This window comes from Phyllobates terribilis, unplaced genomic scaffold (assembly GCF_046119375.1).
Source record: "Phyllobates terribilis strain yellow unplaced genomic scaffold, ASM4611937v1 Scaffold_7__3_contigs__length_470593459, whole genome shotgun sequence".
Taxonomy (NCBI): Eukaryota; Metazoa; Chordata; class Amphibia; order Anura; family Dendrobatidae; genus Phyllobates; species Phyllobates terribilis.
Window position 1 is genome coordinate 453,610,005 of NW_027362767.1, and position 21,199 is coordinate 453,631,203.

Here is a 21,199-nt window from a genome sequence, read left to right on the forward strand (position 1 = left end):
CCCCCCCACCTACAGCCTCGTCCAAAGGAGGGGACCCCCCCCCCACCTACAGCCTCGTCCAAAGGAGGGGACCCCCCCCCCACCTACAGCCTCGTCCAAAGGAGGGGACCCCCCCCCCCACCTACCCCCCACCTACAGCCTCGTCAACAGGAGGGGACCCCCCCAACTACAGCCTCGTCCAAAGGAGGGGACCCCCCCCACCTACAGCCTCGTCCAAAGGAGGGGACCCCCCCCCCACCTACAGCCTCGTCCAAAGGAGGGGACCCCCCCCCACCTACAGCCTCGTCCAAAGGAGCGGAACCCCCCCACCTACAGCCTCGTCCAAAGGAGGGGACCCCCCCCCCACCTACAGCCTCATCCAAAGGAGGGGACCCCCCCCCACCTACAGCCTCATCCAAAGGAGGGGACCCCCCCCCACCTACAGCCTCGTCCAAAGGAGGGGACCCCCCCCCCACCTACAGCCTCGTCCAAAGGAGGGGACCCCCCCCCACCTACAGCCTCGTCAACAGGAGGGGACCCCCCCCAACTACAGCCTCGTCCAAAGGAGGGGACCCCCCCCACCTACAGCCTCGTCCAAAGGAGGGGACCCCCCCCACCTACAGCCTCGTCCAAAGGAGGAGACCCCCCCCCCCCACCTACAGCCTCGTCCAAAGGAGGGGACCCCCCCCCCCACCTACAGCCTCGTCCAAAGGAGGGGACCCCCCCCCCCCACCTACAGCCTCGTCCAAAGGAGCGGAACCCCCCACCTACAGCCTCGTCCAAAGGAGGGGACCCCCCCCACCTACAGCCTCGTCCAAAGGAGCGGAACCCCCCCACCTACAGCCTCGTCCAAAGGAGGGGACCCCCCCCCCCACCTACAGCCTCGTCCAAAGGAGGGGACCCCCCCCCCACCTACAGCCTCGTCCAAAGGAGGGGACCCCCCACAAGAGGAGACTCCCCCACCACAGCCTCGTCCAAAGGAGCGGACCCCCCCCACCTACAGCCTCGTCCAAAGGAGGGGACCCCCCCCACCTACAGCCTCGTCCAAAGGAGGGGACCCCCCCACAAGAGGAGACTCCCCCACCACAGCCTCGTCCAAAGGAGCGGACCCCCCCCACCTACAGCCTCGTCCAAAGGAGGGGACCCCCCCCCACCTACAGCCTCGTCTAAACGAGGGGAACCCCCCCCCCCCACAAGAGGAGACTCCCCCACCACAGCCTCGTCCAAAGGCGGCGAAACCCCCCTCCCCATCTATAGCCTCGTTCAAAGGAGGGTAACCCCATAACGTTACATGGGAGTGGCTCCTTTAAGAGCGTTCCTTGGGTAAAGTTTTACGACATTTAAACTCTCTACTTTCTGACAGCTGAGTGTTTGTTACAGTTGCCTCCCATCCATCCAAGCCCCTCATCTGCTGACACTTTGCTACAATGTATCAGTGCAGGTAAAGCTGGATCTCCTGGGTGCGCTCACCCCGATGCTGAACAGCGAGCTGACGGGCTTGTGGTCGCTGGTCTGCAGCTCCATGTGGCTGCGGTACTTCAGCTGCTTGATGCTGCTTCCCCTCCACAGGACGCGGTCGCACCAGGCCGGCACCCGACACTTCCCACTGCACGGAGACAGGACAACACGATAAGGAGGCGTCATCTGTCACCAGCACCGCTCTGTGCAGGCGTCGTGTCTGCTGGGCCCTTGTATGGGGCTGAGCCGCAGTACCAGACAACACCTGCACACAAGACTGGCGCTGTTTCTAAGAAACGTTTTTCAGTGCAGCCGCCGGCGCTGCAGGACACATCACATTGCAGGGCGCTCGGGCCAGAAGGGCAATAACACGTCCAGCTCTGCTACATCTGCAGCACAGGGCGACCGAACCAAAGCCTCAAACACAGAAACAAACTCAGCCGACAACCCAGAAGAGCGGCGTCCGGGCGGGACAAGGCTGGCGGCGTCCGGGCGGGACAAGGCTGGCGGCGTCCGGGCGGGACAAGGCTGGCGGCGTCCGGGCGGGACAAGGCTGGCGGCGTCCGGGCGGGACAAGGCTGGCGGCGTCCGGGCGGGACAAGGCTGGCGGCGTCCGGGCGGGACAAGGCTGGCGGCGTCCGGGCGGGACAAGGCTGGCGGCGTCCGGGCGGGACAAGGCTGGCGGCGTCCGGGCGGGACAAGGCTGGCGGCGTCAGGGCGGGACAAGGCTGGCGGCGTCAGGGCGGGACAAGGCTGGCGGCGTCAGGGCGGGACAAGGCTGGCGGCGTCAGGGCGGGACAAGGCTGGCGGCGTCAGGGCGGGACAAGGCTGGCGGCGTCAGGGCGGGACAAGGCTGGCGGCGTCAGGGCGGGACAAGGCTGGCGGCGTCAGGGCGGGACAAGGCTGGCGGCGTCAGGGCGGGACAAGGCTGGCGGCGTCAGGGCGGGACAAGGCTGGCGGCGTCCGGGCGGGACAAGGCTGGCGGCGTCCGGGCGGGACAAGGCTGGCGGCGTCCGGGCGGGACAAGGCTGGCGGCGTCCGGGCGGGACAAGGCTGGCGGCGTCCGGGCGGGACAAGGCTGGCGGCGTCCGGGCGGGACAAGGCTGGCGGCGTCAGGGCGGGACAAGGCTGGCGGCATCCGTGAGAGCGCCGCCGGCTGTGAATGAACGCCTCGCTGGGCAGATGGTGTGGACACTAGCGAGGACATGTGGAGACACTACCGATAAGGACGCGCCACCTCCGTAATCACTTCACCCACACAAACACTGGACTGAAGAGAAGCCTTTCATCTGCGCAGATACAACCGTCCTCAGCAGCTCAGGACTCAGGGACGTCACGGTGTCACCGACACTGCAACGTCTCCCTGAGGGTAAAACACCAACCAGGGAACCTGCAGACACTGCACAAGGCCTGACCACGTCACCATTGCTGGTGACCGCAGATCTGCGGGATCCGGTCCAGCGGACACTTCGGTGCCTCCCGGCCGGCATCCCCTGCGCCTCTCCTGATTTGTATGCCGGATGCAGAGTCATGCGTGACATCGCCTGTACTAGGTCAGAAGAGGCGCCGAGGAGGACGCATCCACAGGGCTGGGGTCCAGCAACCACAAAACACCGGTGTCACCGCCGAACCGGAGGCGGCAGATTTCTCCAATCTAGTTGTGACTTTTCTCCTGGAGATCGTGCGGGTGACGAGAGGAGCCGGAGTCTGCAGGAGAGCGAGGGGCGTCCGCTCATAACGTATCTAAAGCAGAATAAATCCATAATGTAAAGTTCTTCTTACAAAGATTTAGGCCCGGATTAGTCGTTGCCTTCCTGCCTGTTTTTTGCCTACTTTCAGCGTTTCCTCCTTTTCTTTCTTTGCACTCGGTGCATTATTCTATTACAGCCTTTTGTAAAGTCTAGTCTATATGTGCTCGGCAGCTTTTTTCCTTGCTTACCGCTTTGTGGCGGAGTTTAGCAATTCCCTATGTTTTCCACTGATTCGTTACGTGCGGACCCTTTTTAAAAAAAGCAATTTTACCGCAGCTCCGCTCCAGGCCCCTCCCTGGTGTATTTTTGAGTAAGTCAGTATTTTGGCAACGTTTTGCGTTAAAAAGGCTAAAAGCAGTTGGAGACCAAGACACAGCATTTTTGATTCATGAATTGGGAGCATCGTTTTGAAGAATACGGCACAAAAATTGGCAACAAGACAAAAAATTGCCTTAGGATTTTATTTCCTAATTTTAGGATCTCCGCTTGCTGTAAGTTCAAGTCCTCATCACAGCTGAGATCTCACTATGATCCTACTTAGGGGTGACAGATTGCCTCTGACCTGTAGCTTTCCTCTTGCTACATAACTACAACACCCAGCAGGCAAATCAACAGCTTTTAGGGCATGATGGGAGTTGTGGTTGTACAACAGCTGCAGATCAGTTTGCTGCAATGCATCAGTGCAGGTGATAAGTATAGGAGGACTTTCCAGTGTGGATACAATGTAACAAACGCGCAGAACAGAAGTAATGGTGACGAGGTCAGGGCTTGTGCAGTGTCCGCAGGTACCCTGGTCAGTGTTTTACCCTAAGGCCACGGCCCTACTATCAGTATTTGGTTAGTATCCAGTCAGTATTTATTCTCAGGAGTGGGAACAAAAACAGGTGATGAACAATCAGAGAAAAGGTAGAATAGAAACAAGTCACCAATTCAGCATTTATCACCCACTCCTGAGAACAAATACTGACCGAATACTGATAGTGGGGCCGCAGTCTAAAGCAGCAAATCACTGGGGCTTTCAGGAATCAGATGGGAGTCAGACTCCAGTAATATTTTCGGTTCTGGCAGCAGAGACCCCCGGTGATTACCTCGAGTCCCATCGGTCTGTTTTAGGGTCGAACTTATATGTTGGGATAAATGAGATGGCGCCTTCCATGAAGTCTGAAAAAACGTTTTTCAGGTCCCTCTGGATGTTCAGCTGCAGGAGCAAGGAGACAATTAGTCATGAGAATAAAGATGGCGGCCAGCAGGGGGCGGCGCGGCCCAGCAATGATGGCAGCGAGCAGGAGGCGGCGCGGCCCCGCAATGATGGCAGCGAGCAGGAGGCGGCGCGGCCCCGCAATGATGGCAGCGAGCAGGAGGCGGCGCGGCCCCGCAATGATGGCAGCGAGCAGGAGGCGGCGCGGCCCCGCAATGATGGCAGCGAGCAGGAGGCGGCGCGGCCCCGCAATGATGGCAGCCAGCAGGAGGCGGCGCGGCCCCGCAATGATGGCAGCCAGCAGGAGGCGGCGCGGCCCCGCAATGATGGCAGCCAGCAGGAGGCGGCGCGGCCCCGCAATGAAGGCAGCCAGCAGGGGGCGGCGCGGCCCCGCAATGATGGCAGCCAGCAGGAGGCGGCGCGGCCCCGCAATGATGGCAGCCAGCAGGAGGCGGCGCGGCCCCGCAATGATGGCAGCCAGCAGGAGGCGGCGCGGCCCCGCAATGATGGCAGCCAGCAGGAGGCGGCGCGGCCCAGCAATGATGGCAGCCAGCAGGAGGCGGCGCGGCCCAGCAATGATGGCAGCCAGCAGGAGGCGGCGCGGCCCCGCAATGAAGGCAGCCAGCAGGAGGCGGCGCGGCCCAGCAATGATGGCAGCCAGCAGGAGGCGGCGCGGACCAGCAATGATGGCAGCCAGCAGGAGGCGGCGCGGCCCCGCAATGAAGGCAGCCAGCAGGAGGCGGCGCGGCCCCGCAATGATGGCAGCGAGCAGGAGGCGGCGCGGCCCCGCAATGATGGCAGCGAGCAGGAGGCGGCGCGGCCCCGCAATGAAGGCGGCCAGCAGGAGGCGGCGCGGCCCCGCAATGAAGGCGGCCAGCAGGAGGCGGCGCGGCCCCGCAATGAAGGCGGCCAGCAGGAGGCGGCGCGGCCCCGCAATGAAGGCGGCCAGCAGGGGGCGGCGCGGCCCCGCAATGATAGCGGCCAGCAGGGGGCGGCGCGGCCCCGCAATGATGGCAGCCAGCAGGAGGCGGCGCGGCCCCGCAATGATGGCAGCCAGCAGGAGGCGGCGCGGCCCCGCAATGATGGCAGCCAGCAGGAGGCGGCGCGGCCCCGCAATGATGGCAGCCAGCAGGAGGCGGCGCGGCCCCGCAATGATGGCAGCCAGCAGGAGGCGGCGCGGCCCCGCAATGATGGCAGCCAGCAGGAGGCGGCGCGGCCCCGCAATGATGGCAGCCAGCAGGAGGCGGCGCGGCCCCGCAATGATGGCAGCCAGCAGGAGGCGGCGCGGCCCCGCAATGATGGCAGCCAGCAGGAGGCGGCGCGGCCCCGCAATGATGGCAGCAAGCAGGAGGCGGCGCGGCCCCGCAATGATGGCAGCCAGCAGGAGGCGGCGCGGCCCCGCAACGATGGCGGCTTACAGGTTAGCAGCCATGAACATCCCATAATTCCCCGGTCACCTGGTCAAACTTCAGCAGCATGCTGATGTCGTTCTTGGTGATCATGCCCTTCACCTCGGTGGCGTCGTACTTGCACAGTCGGTAGTTCAGGTCTCCCAACCAAATGACAGCACTGCAGAGAAAATACAGGGAAATTCCAATAATCTGTAAACTGTGCCAGACGATAAAGTGTGGATTAATGGAAGGAGACGGTCCGGTATGGCGACTGCCCCCTTACAAGCCCACACCCCCAGACAAAGACGATGTTCATGCAGGGAGAAGGAGTAAGGGACGTATGAAGAAATGAGAGTGAGGAGACAGCCCCCTCCCCAGTGTCAGAAATCAGGAGTACAGTACAGAAGAGTTGTCATAGGGACGCACTCGTGCTTCATGATGTTTAATGAGGGGATGTTCTGCTCCGGGAGGCAGAAGTTCAGCCGGGCGCAGATGTCCTTATAGTCCTGGTTCCTCCTCTCAAAATCCTCCACATGAGCGGCCAAGTGCGAGTTCACAAAGCAGAGCGAGGTGTTGTGGAAGACGAATCGCACCGCCACGCCGCCCTTGTTACCCTAAAGGGGCGAGAGGAACAAGCTCATTAACCCTTTATATGTCCCGATGGACAATCGCATTACAGAACATTGGGCAGGTTCTGTTTTACATTCACCCATCTGTGATTGCTGCAAGTGAAGGGAAATATTCTCTATACCCAGAGGAGTCATCACTTCTCACAGCTGAGGGTTTGCTACAATTCTATCCAGACTCCACAATCCTTTATGAGCTGCACAGCCGCCTGGATATCAAGTGTCTGCACTGATACGTTGTAGCAAACAGAACAGGAGCGAAGATTTCATCTACTGGTGTGATAAAGGCAAAGAGGATTGTGTGGATACAATTGTGGCAAAATCTCAGTTGCGAGAAACAATACGTCTCTTCTGGCGTTAAGCCTCCGGATGTGCGGCTTTATCCATCCGCTTACAGCAAGCAACGAGACCGAGCGGCCTGAGCGTGCAACCGCCTCCGTCACAGCGTTCAGATACCGCAGCCGTCAGGGCCACTGCGGCTGCACAATCGTCACTATCTGGAGGGCAGGAGTGCGGAGCAAGATCATGAAAAGCCCCCCCCAACCCAAGAGTGACCCCACGACTTTCTACTGCCGCCCACAACCCATATAAACGAGGCTCTTACCATCTTCCCCATGATTCCAGTTCCCACAGTCTCGGCGGCGACCTCCTGAATGTGCCGATAATGCTCCTTCTTGGCGAACACCAACATCATCATCCCGACGAGCCGGATCAGACGGATCTGCGAGAGAAGGGTGGGACAATGACGACCCCGTACTCAGGTGACAGCACGGTGGTGGTCGCCAATAGGTGAAAGTGACTGGAAAAGCTGTGAGCGCAGCCGAGACCTTAGTGACATCCAGAGCTGCATGCATAGTTCTGCTCCAGTCTGAACTCTTAAATTTACAGCATTTTCTGTTGTGACCTATTAAAGGGGTTTTCCTCTACTTGGAAAGCGACTTCTTAAATGCAACAGGATCCAACGTAAAAACCATGACACCCTCCGCTCCTGGACTGGTGTGATTTCTGCCGATTCTCACATTCATTTGTTAGGTCTGATGAGTGCTGCAGCCCATCAGCAGTCGTTGATGGGCTGCAGCGTTCTCACTTGCTTCATATGGAACTGTCCTGTCTGATGAGAGTGCGAGCACTGCAAACCATCAGTGCCAGCAGACGGACCGCCGACAGCACTGAAATGACGCCGGTCCGGGTAACGAGCATACGGCGCTCTTATTTTTCTGGAGGCTCTGTAGCACTTAAAGGGATTGTCCGCTTTTTGTCCAACTAGTTCTTAAAGGCAGCGCTATAGCAGAAGGTGGACTATCAGAATTTCTGGATCATCAGGAACATTATTGCCCATGCACCATATTATATGAACCAGACCATGAGTTATTAACCATTTCACCACTCACTTTCTTGTACTTGGCTTTGGGGTGTAGACTCCGCTCCACGGCTTCCAGCCACTCCTGCTCCTTCCCGGAGTCAAAGTAGAAGAAGGCTTCAGTGCTGAGGTCCAGCTCCTGGAAACTGAAGGAAAACACCTGCTGAAAAGGGTCCTCATACCCGGCCGCCGGCTTCGGACACCCGGCGGCCCGCCCCAGACCCACCTGAGATCAGTGATATACTGTGACACCAAGGGAGAGGGCAAGCGGGGGGCACAGATGCCGGGACCATGACCCTCTGCTACGGCTTGGGGAGGTTTTATATTAAAAGTGCACAACATGTGGCAAACGGTGGCCCCCGCTCTGCTGGATATTATATTCACGTAGTACGTGGCCACAGGTACCGGCAATGGGGTGTAAATGTCCTGTGTGCCCCCATAACACATTCCCCCTCCCCATAATACCACAGCCAGCCATAGCAACACCTCCCCATAACAAACACCAGCCAGAGGAAACCCACAACTGATGACACTTCTAGTTTACAACCATCGTTACAACAAAGCCCGGGACATCAACCTACAGAACGTCAGCCGACCCCGGAGAAGACGTAACCGGAGGAGAAGACTACCACACATCCTGCTAGCAAACACCGGAGGAGCAGCAGACTGATGAAATAATCCCCCCCGAGACCCCGGAAAAGCACCACACAGACCAACATCAATGCATTATATCACTTATATTCTTGTTCAAAGGGAGCAGTATTATAGTAGTTATATTCTTGTACATAGGGGGCAGTATTATAGTAGTTATATTCTTGTACATAGGAGCAGTATTATAGTAGTTATATTCTTGTACATAGGGGGCAGTATTATAGTAGTTATATTCTTGTACATAGGAGCAGTATTATAGTAGTTATATTCTTGTACATAGGGGCAGTATTATAGTAGTTATATTCTTGTACATAGGAGCAGTATTATAGTAGTTATATTCTTGTACATAGGGGTCAGTATTATAGTAGTTATATTCTTGTACATAGGGGCAGTATTATAGTAGTTATATTCTTGTACATAGGATGCAGTATTATAGTAGTTCTATTCTTGTACATAGGAGCAGTATTATAGTAGTTATATTCTTGTACATAGGAGCAGTATTATAGTAGTTATATTCTTGTACATAGGAGCAGTATTATAGTAGTTCTATTCTTGTACATAGGAGCAGTATTATAGTAGTTCTATTCTTGTACATAGGAGCAGTATTATAGTAGTTCTATTCTTGTACATAGGAGCAGTATTATAGTAGTTATATTCTTGTACATAGGAGCAGCATTATAGTAGTTCTATTCTTGTACATAGGAGCAGTATTATAGTAGTTCTATTCTTGTACATAGGAGCAGTATTATAGTAGTTATATTCTTGTACATAGGAGCAGTATTATAGTAGTTATATTCTTGTACATAGGAGCAGTATTATAGTAGTTATATTCTTGTACATAGGGTCAGTATTATAGTAGTTATATTCTTGTACATAGGAGCAGTATTATAGTAGTTCTATTCTTGTACATAGGAGCAGTATTATAGTAGTTCTATTCTTGTACATAGGAGCAGTATTATAGTAGTTCTATTCTTGTACATAGGAGCAGTATTATAGTAGTTATATTCTTGTACATAGGGGCAGTATTATAGTAGTTATATTCTTGTACATAGGGGACAGTATTATAGTAGTTCTATTCTTGTACATAGGAGCAGTATTATAGTAGTTCTATTCTTGTACATAGGAGCAGTATTATAGCAGTTATATTCTTGTATATAGGAGCAGTATTATAGCAGTTATGTTCTTGTACATAGGGTCAGTATTATAGTAGTTATATTCTTGTACATAGGAGGTAGTATTATAGTAGTTATATTCTTGTACATAGGAGGTAGTATTATAGTAGTTATATTCTTGTACATAGGGGGGCAGTATTATAGTATTTATATTCTTGTATATAGGGGGCAGTATTATAGTAGTTATATTCTTGTACATTAGAGCAGTATTATAGTAGTTATATTCTTGTACATAGGGGGCAGTATTATCGTAGTTATATTCTTGTACATAGGAGGCAGTATTATAGTAGTTATATTCTTGTACATAGGAGGCAGTATTATAGTAGTTATATTCTTGTACATAGGAGGCAGTATTATAGTAGTTATATTCTTGTACATAGGAGGCAGTATTATAGTAGTTATATTCTTGTACATAGGAACAGTATTATAGTAGTTATATTCTTGTACATAGGAGCAGTATTATAGTAGTTATATTCCTGTACATAGGAGCAGTATTACAGTAGTTATATTTTTGTACATAGGAGCAGTATTATAGTAGTTATATTCTTGTACATAGGAGGCAGTATTATAGTAGTTATATTCTTGTACATAGGAGGCAGTATTATAGTAGTTATATTCTTGTACATAGGAGGCAGTAATATAGTAGTTATATTCTTGTACATAGGAGGCAGTATTATAGTAGTAATATTCTTGTACATAGGGGGCAGTATTATAGTAGTTATATTCTTGTACATAGGGGCAGTATTATAGTAGTTATATTCTTGTACACGGGGCAGTATTATATTAGTTATATTCTTGTACATAGGAGCAGTATTATAGTAGTTATATTCTTGTACATAGGGAGCAGTATTATAGTTGTCTACCCTTTTATATGCATTACTTCAACTTTGATATACAGTAAGGTTTTTAATATAGGCAGTATAGGTACCGTCCCAATTTAGGGTCACCTTGCCGCTGGTGGGACGGCTTGTATACTTTTTTTGATCAAAAATAGCTCACTAAGTACCCTATATTTATTATGCAACTTTGCTTTACATTTATATATAATGATGGTAGGGTATGAGATATATTTTTGTCTTTTGTCTTTTGTAGGTTTTGTTTCTTTTTTGCTAGTGTGAACATGCTCCTATTTCTTGCATGTCTACCATCTTAGACCTCAGTTCACATTGCCTAGTTATACTCTTGTACATAGGGGGCAGGATTCTAATAGTTGTATTCTTGTACATAGGGGGCAGTATTATAGTAGTTATATTCTTGTACATAGGGGCAGTATTATAGTAGTTATATTCTTGTACATAGGGGGCAGTATTATAGTAGTTATATTCTTGTACATAGGGGGCAGTATTATAGTAGTTATATTCTTGTACATAGGGGGCAGGATTCTAATAGTTATATTCTTGTACATAGGGGGCAGGATTCTAATAGTTGTATTCTTGTACATAGGGGGCAGTATTATAGTAGTTATATTCTTGTACATAGGGGCAGTATTATAGTAGTTATAATCTTGTACACAGGGGGCAGTATTATAGTAGTTATATTCTTGTACATAGGGGGCAGGATTCTAATAGTTATATTCTTGTACATAGGGGGCAGGATTATAGTAGTTATATTCTTGTACATAGGGGGCAGTATTATAGTAGTTATATTCTTGTACATAGGGGGCAGTATTATAGTAGTTATATTCTTGTACATAGGGGCAGTATTATAGTAGTTATATTCTTGTACATAGGAGGCAGTATTATAGTAGTTATATTCTTGTACATAGGGGCAGTATTATAGTAGTTATATTCTTGTACATAGGGGGCAGTATTACAGTAGTTATATTCTTGTACATAGGGGGCAGTATTATAGTAGTTATATTCTAGTACATGGGAGGAGTATTATAGTAGTTATATTCTTGTACATAGGAGCAGTATTATAGTAGTTATATTCTTGTACATAGGAGCAGTATTATAGTAGTTATATTCTTGTACATAGGAGCAGTATTATAGTAGTTATATTCTTTTGTACATAGGGAGCAGTATTATAGTAGTTATATTCTTGTACATAGGGGGCAGTATTATAGTAGTTATATTCTTGTATATAGGGGGCAGTATTATAGTAGTTATATTCTAGTACATGGGAGGAGTATTATAGTAGTTATATTCTTGTACATAGGAGCAGTATTATAGTAGTTATATTCTTGTACATAGGGAGCAGTATTATAGTAGTTATATTCTTGTACATAGGAGCAGTATTATAGTGGTTATATTCTTGTACATAGGGGGCAGTATTATAGTAGTTATATTCTTGTATATAGGGGACAGTATTATAGTAGTTATATTCTTGTACATAGGGAGCAGTATTATAGTAGTTATATTCTTGTACATAGGAGCAGTATTATAGTGGTTATATTCTTGTACATAGGAGCAGTATTATAGCAGTTATATTCTTGTACACAGGGGTCAGTATTATAGTAGTTATATTCTTGTACATAGTGGGCAGTATTATAGTAGTTATATTCTTGTACATAGTGGGCAGTATTATAGCAGTTACATTCTAGTATATAGAGGCGGTATTACAGTAGCTATACTCTGTACAGGCGCAGTGTATTCAGTTCTCCAGGGGTTACTGGCAGGAATGCACGCCTCGTCCATACAGAGTCACTTACATTCCTAATTTGCTGCACTTGACGTTACATAAATCCGGAGTGAACGTCTCTGTTCTTACCCGATCACATACACATCCGGAGGGTCGGGGTCGGCGTGTAGCCACGGCTCCAGGCCGCCATCGGGGGATTGTCCGTTTACATTCCAGGTTCCTATAAAGAATCTGTAACATAAGAGGAAATATCTTCTATATCCCTTGTGGGACGAGGTGCGGATTCACAGCGGAGATATTTCGCAGCGTTAACACTGCGGTGGTCATTAGCTCCAGTTACGAAATACCCTCCAAAAAAACGGTCAATGCCATTATGGCGCAATGTCGCCGGCCCTCAGATTTCACAATGAGTAGAGACACATTCACTATTCTGCACTTCCAGAGCTGAAATCTTCCCCTTCCCACCACCTCTGACCTGCACCTACCGGTAGTTTTCGATGTTGACGTAGTCGGTCTCTCTCTTCGCCAGGATGTGCTTTATTAACCCTTCTCTCTGCCCCGTCTGGCTAGAAGGGACCAGGAGTTTCTTCATACTGTTGGTCATTTTCGGCTGAGCCCATGAGTTGGGGTCCCTGTCCCGAGGCGGCCTGCAGAACAGGATAACACGGTGACCTCTGGGGGTCCGCACTTGAATGGGTCGACAAGTAAAGAAACCTCCTAACAGGACACCAGGCGTAGCAGTGTTAGACGCCTGTCTATGAGTACAGCCACCAGGGGGCGTTCCAATCGTAGGAGATAACATCTCCCCCGTATTCAGTATTTCCTGTTTGGCTCATTGGTTTCTTTTCCGCTGATTCGCATATTCCCGCGTCCTGTTCCAGTTACCTTCATGGCCTGTAAACTCTCCTTTCATCCGTGTACCCCGGCCCCCCGCCATCCTCACACTTCCTTTGAAAAAGTCAATAAAATTTTACACGCAGATGAGGAACACGGTAAATTCTTTACTGATCCTGTAAAGATACCAGTGTTATGCTCTAGTCACATCCAGAGCTGCAAGGAACAGTCCTCCAGCTATCACTTGGAATGAATAGTGTGGATGACCACATACTAGGGGGCAGTAGTGAGATGAGCCGCAGCTCGAGAGGACAGGAGGGAGTGCAGCTCCGGAGGTGACTAGACCTAACTGCACTGGATCAGGACGGCAGAGATTTCTCCTTAGATGTGACTTACGGTCTGTCCGGAGGCGGCGGGGGAGGCGGCGGCGGTTCTCTCCGGGACCCTGGTGGCGGCAGTTCTCTCCGGGACGCCGGCGGCGGTTCTTTCCGGGACGCCGGCGGCGGTTCTCTCCGGGACGCCGGTGGCTGCTGGTTCTGCCGATTTCTCCTTTTCACGTTATTTGCGTTGTTGAAATCGTCCTCAAACCCCATATTCCCTGCAACAGACAAGCGAAACGCGTTGTGGTAACAATGATGGACGACTTTCAGGACTTCACACTGAGCTTTAGGAGTCTAACTTGGGATTAGTGGGGGCAAGACTCTCAGGACCCCCAATAATAAGCAGAATGAGGGGCTTGTGTGGCTCGCTGGACACAGAACCGGACACAGAACTGTGCTCAGTATGTCCCGGCAGGGGTTAGTTGCAGTAACAGATGTGGCCACATGGAGGAGGGTGGCACTGTGCTGAGAACTGCAGTGAAGAGCTAAGGACCCTGATTCTGCTGATCATCGGTGCAGAGGGCGACAGTTTCCTGGGTGCAGACTGCAGTGTAAAGTATTTACACCTTCATGACAAATACGCTGGAAACCTCCATTCTTTACACTGCAGTCTGCATCTAAAGAGCTGGAGAAAGCTGCAAAATATTAACAGGGTTTAGATTGCTAACACTTAGTAATTAATGAGACTCGTGGCCTCGATATGCCCCATACCAGAAACGGCGGGCAGCTGCCCGGGGGCGCTCGGTATCTTCTCCGCCGGCTGGTACCAGTTTGAAGACTCTTTTCTATCTGGTCGATTGGGTTTATTACGAATTTCACCTGGAAGAGATTATTAAAGGGGAAATAATCAGGAGTCAGATCCATCAAAAAGCTGCACTGCAGTCAGACACAGCGCCATCCACAGCAATGTGGCAGAGTCTGGTACTGCAGCTCAGCTTCATTTAGGTGAAAAAGTGATACGAGAATTCCCATCATCTCAGAAGCCGCCTGTGATATCACCCACAGAAAGCAAAACAGGAGGATTTTAAAAGGGTCCTTTAAAAACCAAAAAACAACCCTCCCACCTGCAAGACTCCCACTGCTCCTCATGATCGGCAGCAGCAGTCACATCCCGTCTGAGCCAGAATAGTCTCATAGATCTATCTTCTGCCTCAGACATAAAGTGACCTCTGCAGCCAATCACAGAATGCTGACTGGCTGCAGAGGTCTAAAGATTCCTCCCTTTGCAGGTAAAGGAGGCCAGGAGACTGGCAGCAGCACCAAGCAGCGGCGCTGACCCCGGGCGAGCTCCTTACCTTCTTGTACGACGCGCAGCTCCCTCAGCAGCTCTATGCACTGCTCCTCATCTGGGATCTCAAACAACCGCTCCGGGGACCAGGGATCGGCCTGGATTCGCACCTTACAGCCAGCTGGAGGGGGGGGGGGGGACATGGAGGGGATTAGTGTCCACAGTGGGGTCCGCAGGGGGACAAAGGGCTCAGAGGTCTGCCCATCAGACAGAGGCGGTCTCTGCACACCACCGAGGACACAACACGGCCACGGGCATACTGATCCTGTGCGTCACCGTCTCACTCTAGTTACATCCAGAGCTGCAGTCACAAATCTCCTGTCGCAACTGAATGTCGGCACTGTGCCCCCCGCAACCTGAGCTGCCATAACATACTGCGCAGGAGAGAATCAAATGCGGGGGGCCGCTCAGAATCAGAAGCCACTGGCAGAGAAGGTGCGCAGCATTCACAATCTCTGGACCACACAGCGCGGTGCTGGACAGGCAGGACATGAAGGGAGATGTTAGCTCAGAGCTCAGGACACTGCCGGAGGGGGGGGGGTGTAGAGAGGCGGACCACAGGGTGGGAGTCCCGGCAGGGGTCCCTCCGATGATCACCTGTGCACTGAGCTCTGGGCTGAGCAGAAGCTACATTGTATCATTCTTCCTGCAGGGATTTCTCACTTCTCACCTTTCTCCTTCCATTGAACTAGGAGATCCCGTAAAATCCAGGTGTAAGATTACAGGAGAGGGAGGTGAGCAGGCAGGTTTCTCACATGGAGCTGTTTACCTTCAGTAACCTGATCACCAACAGATGCAACAATTGCCCAGCAGCCTGTGCAAGGCTCTCCGAAGCGGGGAGAGGGCGGCCGCGAGAGAGGGGAGAGGGCGGCCGCGAGAGAGGGGAGAGGGCGGCCGCGAGAGAGGGGAGAGGGCGGCCGCGAGAGAGGGGAGAGGGCGGCAGCGAGAGAGGGGAGAGGGCGGCAGCGAGAGAGGGGAGAGGGCGGCAGCGAAAGAGGGGAGAGGGCGACAGCGAGAGAGGGGAGAGGGCGGCAGCGAGAGAGGGGAGAGGGCGGCCGCGAGAGAGGGGAGAGGGCGGCCGCGAGAGAGGGGAGAGGGCGGCAGCGAGAGAGGGGAGAGGGCGGCCGCGAGAGAGGGGAGAGGGCGGCCGCGAGAGAGGGGAGAGGGCGGCCGCGAGAGAGGGGAGAGGGCGGCCGCGAGAGAGGGGAGAGGGCGGCCGCGAGAGAGGGGAGAGGGCGGCCGCGAGAGAGGGGAGAGGGCGGCCGCGAGAGAGGGGAGAGGGCGGCCGCGAGAGAGGGGAGAGGGCGGCCGCGAGAGAGGGGAGAGGGCGGCCGCGAGAGAGGGGAGAGGGCGGCCGCGAGAGAGGGGAGAGGGCGGCCGCGAGAGAGGGGAGAGGGCGGCAGCGAGAGGGAGGCGAGAGAGGGAGGCGAGAGAGGGAGAGGGCGGCGAGTTTCATCACATCCCATAATGATTGGATACATCGCTTCCTATTCACATCCCATAATGATCGGATACATCGTTTCCTATCCACATCTCATAATGATGGGATACATCGCTTCCTACCCACATCCCATAATGATCGGATACATCGCTTCCTATCCACATCCCATAATGATCGGATACATCGCTTCCTACCCACATCCCATAATGATGGGATACATCGCTTCCTACCCACATCCCATAATGATGGGATACATCGCTTCCTACCCACATCCCATAATGATGGGATACATCGCTTCCTACTCACATCCCATAATGATGGGATACATCGCTTCCTACTCACATCCCATAATGATGGGATACATCGCTTCCTACTCACATCCCATAATGATGGGATACATCGCTTCCTATCCACATCCCATAATGATCGGATACATCGCTTCCTACCCACATCCCATAATGATGGGATACATCGCTTCCTATCCGCATCCCATAATGATCGGATACATCGCTTCCTACCCACATCCCATAATGATCGGATACATCGCTTCCTATCCGCATCCCATAATGATGGGATACATCGCTTCCTATCCGCATCCCATAATGATCAGATACATCGCTTCCTACCCACATCCCATAATGATAGGATACATCGCTTCCTACCCACATCCCATAATGATCGGATACATCGCTTCCTACCCACATCCCATAATGATGGGATACATCGCTTCCTATCCGCATCCCATAATGATCAGATACATCGCTTCCTACCCACATCCCATAATGATCGGATACATCGCTTCCTACCCACATCCCATAATGATCGGATACATCGCTTCCTACCCACATCGCATAATGATCGGATACATCGCTTCCTATCCGCATCCCATAATGATCGGATACATCGCTTCCTATCCGCATCCCATAATGATCGGATACATCGCTTCCTATCCGCATCCCATAATGATCGGAGGTCCAGAGGATTTCTGGCATAACTAAACCTCTTGGCGTTTTCTCGCAGCAGATGACAGATCTGCAGGACTTTGGGCAGGGGCTGCAGAGCCCTCCACCTCGCCCCGGGCACAATACTGCCCCCTACCCATGTGATATGACTGTGCAGGCGCCAGGACCCGGCTCGGGGACCAATGATATAAATCTCTCCGCGGCCTCCAGCATCTCGGGGGTTAAACCGTCACTTCATATTGCACAAGTTATAGATGGAAACTGTGATCGGAGCCGATAAAGCTGGAAACCACGAATCACCGGCCACTTCCTCCCACATTGCACTACAGATCCTCTCCGGACCCTCCGATGGCTCCTGCTCCCATATAATGCACGTGGTCTCCGACACTGCACCCCGAGCCAGCTGCATTGCATAAGTCTCCACACCCCAAGGAACGCACACGAGATAAGTAATTAACAGCAGACGTGGGAGAAGCAGCCGCCGGATCTACACCACAGCGTATGGCAGCTGCTCATCCTTCCTCCACCAAGCACACGTGTGCCAAAGCAAGCAGGGGAGGACACGAGGGTCCGGGAGACACAGCTGTTGGCCGATGGAGTGACCACCTGAAAGCGGAAAGGTGAACGGCCCCACTAAGAAGGAGCAAAAGCAGCGGGGAGGTCTCCAGACACAGGAGGTGGTGTATTGTGACACTTCCAATCCATATCTGATCGGCAGTGGAGCAATGGCCGCCACGGACCCCACGAACCCCACAGGCCGCCAGGGACACCACAGCTTCAGTCCATAGTCTACAGCTCATTGTCAAGGTGGCCGGTTTCCTAGGCAATGAGCTACGGTATGTAGCTAGTAAGCCCAGCTGGATGTGGCCCCTCAGTGGCCCCTGGGACCTCCCAAGTGGCAGAGACCACAGAGATCGAGCCTGGGGCTCAGCCATGATGCCGGCCCATACGGTCATTCACCAGGAGCTCACCGCCTCCGGTAAGCAGAGGAGTGGTGCCTCCTGAAGACAGACAACGGCTATACACTTCTCAGGGAATGTCTGGGCAAAATTACAGTTTTCCCCGTGGCTGATAACTTCTAAACAGAACAGACAAAGCGAAACTCATCGACCGGCACTCACCGGGATCCAGCGCACACCGCCCCGTGGTCCGCATTTACACCAAGAGGGAGATAAGGCGGCAGCAGGACCGCCGGGACTTGTGGTGGCTGCCGTGGTCAGGTGGGGAGCAACAGCTGTCACTTTACTCTCGGTGTAAACGCGGATGACGGAGCCTCCTGCACTGGATCCGGGGAAGTGATCGGACGACCCCTGTAAGTCCTCTGAACCTAATCAGGGCCGACACTGGATGGACTCGCTTCATCTGTTCATCCGGACTCAAAAACTGGGAATAAAGTGATCTAAAAGTTGTACGCAGCCCAAAATAGTAGGAATGAAAACTGCAGGTCGCCCTGACGAGAAAAAAACATCCCCGCCGTCACCTACACCCCCGATCCGTCTCCCGCCGTCACCTACACCCCCGGTCCGTCTCCCGCCGTCACGCCTACACCCCCGGTCCGTCTCCAGCCGTCACGCCTACACCCCCGGTCCGTCTCCCGCCGTCACGCCTACACCCCCGGTCCGTCTCCCGCCGTCACCTACACCCCCGGTCCGTCTCCCGCCGTCACGCCTACACCCCCGGTCCGTCTCCCGCCGTCACGCCTACACCCCCGGTCCGTCTCCCGCCGTCACGCCTACACCCCCGGTCCGTCTCCCGCCGTCACGCCTACACCCCCGGTCCGTCTCCCGCCGTCATGCCTACACCCCCGGTCCGTCTCCCGCCGTCACGCCTACACCCCCGGTCCGTCTCCCGCCGTCACGCCTACACCCCCGGTCCGTCTCCCGCCGTCACCTACACCCCCGGTTCGTCAGATGAGAAAGAGACAGACATGCAAGCCGGGAAAAGAGAGAAAAAGTGGCCAATGCACAGCGATCACCGAGGAGGAGGAAAGCAGCAACGAATCAACTGGACGACAGCGGGCAAATGTGAAGCGACCGCCCAAACAGAAAGTGACCGTCCAAACACAGCGGCCAAGTGCCTTCCACACACAGAGTCACGGGACGTAAAGCGGCCTTGTTATGCCATTCATTACTACAAACAGCGCTCACAGGGACCCCTATACATGTACGCAATCTATCAGACTCCTAGAGACCCCCACACATATATACACAATCTGCTAGATGCCCTGGAACCCCCCTACATGTACACAATCAGCCGGACTCCTAGAGACCCCCACACATATATACACAATCTGCTAGATGCCCTGGAACCCCCCTACATGTACACAATCAGCCGGACTCCTAGAGACCCCCACACATATATACACAATCTGCTAGATGCCCTGGAACCCCCCTACATGTACACAATCAGTCGGACTCCCGGGGACCCCCACATATATAAGTTGCAGGACTCCAAGGGACCCCCAAACATACAAGTCCATAATACTTTCAGAGAATCCCCCCTCCCCACACACACACACACACACACACACACACACACACACACACACACACACACACACACACACACACACAACCCAATACTTCCAGGGACCCCACACACTGCAATACTGCCGAGGACCCCCACCACCAGGTGCGAGTGCCCCGGTACCTACTGTTAGTAGGAATGTCGATGAGAAGAGTCTCCTCGGCTTCTGGAAGATACAAGAAAGAAGAGCAGGTTACAAGTGGCGGGGAGGAGGGGGGGGGGGGCGCGACAGAGCGGGGAGGGGGAGGGGGCGCGACAGAGCGGGGAGGGGGAGGGGGCGCGACAGAGCGGGGAGGAGGAGGGGGGCGCGACAGAGCGGGGAGGAGGAGGGGGGCGCGACAGAGCGGGGAGGAGGAGGGGGGCGCGACAGAGCGGGGAGGAGGAGGGGGGCGCGACAGAGCGGGGAGGAGGAGGGGGGCGCGACAGAGCGGGGAGGAGGAGGGGGGCGCGACAGAGCGGGGGGAGGAGGAGGGGGGCGCGACAGAGCGGGGGGGAGGAGGAGGGGGGCGCGACAGAGCGGGGAGGAGGAGGGGGGCGCGACAGAGCGGGGAGGAGGAGGGGGGCGCGACAGAGCGGGGAGGAGGAGGGGGGCGCGACAGAGCGGGGAGGAGGAGGGGGGCGCGACAGAGCGGGGAGGAGGAGGGGGGCGCGACAGAGCGGGGAGGAGGGGGGCGCGACAGAGCGGGGAGGAGGGGGGCGCGACAGAGCGGGGAGGAGGGGGGCGCGACAGAGCGGGGAGGAGGGGGGCGCGACAGAGCGGGGAGGAGGGGGGCGCGACAGAGCGGGGAGGAGGGGGGCGCGACAGAGCGGGGAGGAGGGGGGCGCGACAGAGCGGGGAGGAGGGGGGCGCGACAGAGCGGGGAGGAGGGGGGCGCGACAGAGCGGGGAGGAGGGGGGCGCGACAGAGCGGGGAGGAGGGGGGCGCGACAGAGCGGGGAGGAGGGGGGCGCGACAGAGCGGGGAGGAGGGGGGCGCGACAGAGCGGGGAGGAGGGGGGCGCGACAGAGCGGGGAGGAGGGGGGCGCGACAGAGCGGGGAGGAGGGGGGCGCGACAGAGCGGGGAGGAGGGGGGCGCGACAGAGCGGGGAGGAGGGGGGCGCGACAGAGCGGGGAGGAGGGGGGCGCGGCAGAGCGGGGAGGAGGGGGGGCGCGACAGAGGGAGGAGGGGGGGGCGCGACAGAGGGAGGAGGGGGGGGGGGCGACAGAGGGAGGAGGGGGGGGGGCGACAGAGCGGGGAGGGGGGGGGGGCAGAAGCTGCAGAGCCGTGATGAAAGGTTCGGGATTCTCAGTAATTTGTTATCCCCGGTGCTCGGAGCAAATTAAATAATGGGAGATTTTAAGAAGAGAAATGATCAGAGCGCTGCACTCCCCGTCACTCCTACAGACACCGAATCCAGCAGCGCGGGTGAACATGACGGCGGCCGGACCCCGTTCTCATCGGTCACAGCCTGAAGCTTTTACCTTGAACACATTTGAAGCCGCTTGTTATGGGGAAGATTTCTTCATTGCCTTCAGCTTTACCGGCCGTCCGGATCATCAACCTGAGAAGACAAAGCACCGAAGACGGGAAAATAACAGGGAGAAGCAAGAAACACAACAAAG

General features: G+C 54.2%; 1 protein-coding gene across 5 annotated transcripts in view; it reads right to left on the reverse strand.

Moving 5' to 3' along the window:
- OCRL (OCRL inositol polyphosphate-5-phosphatase) overlaps positions 1-21,199 on the reverse strand; it is a 51,155-nt gene that overhangs the window by 14,855 nt on the left and 15,101 nt on the right. For 3 of the 5 annotated variants that reach the window (XM_073642188.1, XM_073642187.1, XM_073642190.1), the window contains exons 3-15: positions 21,059-21,138; positions 19,725-19,763; positions 14,676-14,789; positions 14,092-14,199; positions 13,397-13,598; positions 12,652-12,813; positions 12,296-12,397; positions 7,795-7,909; positions 7,008-7,124; positions 6,204-6,391; positions 5,844-5,955; positions 4,277-4,386; positions 1,450-1,585 (exon numbers count right to left, since the gene is read on the reverse strand). In XM_073642188.1, coding sequence (XP_073498289.1) covers positions 1,450-1,585; positions 4,277-4,386; positions 5,844-5,955; positions 6,204-6,391; positions 7,008-7,124; positions 7,795-7,909; positions 12,296-12,397; positions 12,652-12,813; positions 13,397-13,598; positions 14,092-14,199; positions 14,676-14,789; positions 19,725-19,763; positions 21,059-21,138 — 1,585 coding nt within the window. Of the gene's footprint in view, positions 1-1,449; positions 1,586-4,276; positions 4,387-5,843; positions 5,956-6,203; positions 6,392-7,007; positions 7,125-7,794; positions 7,910-12,295; positions 12,398-12,651; positions 12,814-13,396; positions 13,599-14,091; positions 14,200-14,675; positions 14,790-15,338; positions 15,518-19,724; positions 19,764-21,058; positions 21,139-21,199 lie in introns of those variants that run through there. The other 2 variants (XM_073642191.1, XM_073642192.1) reach the window with 2 other exon arrangements.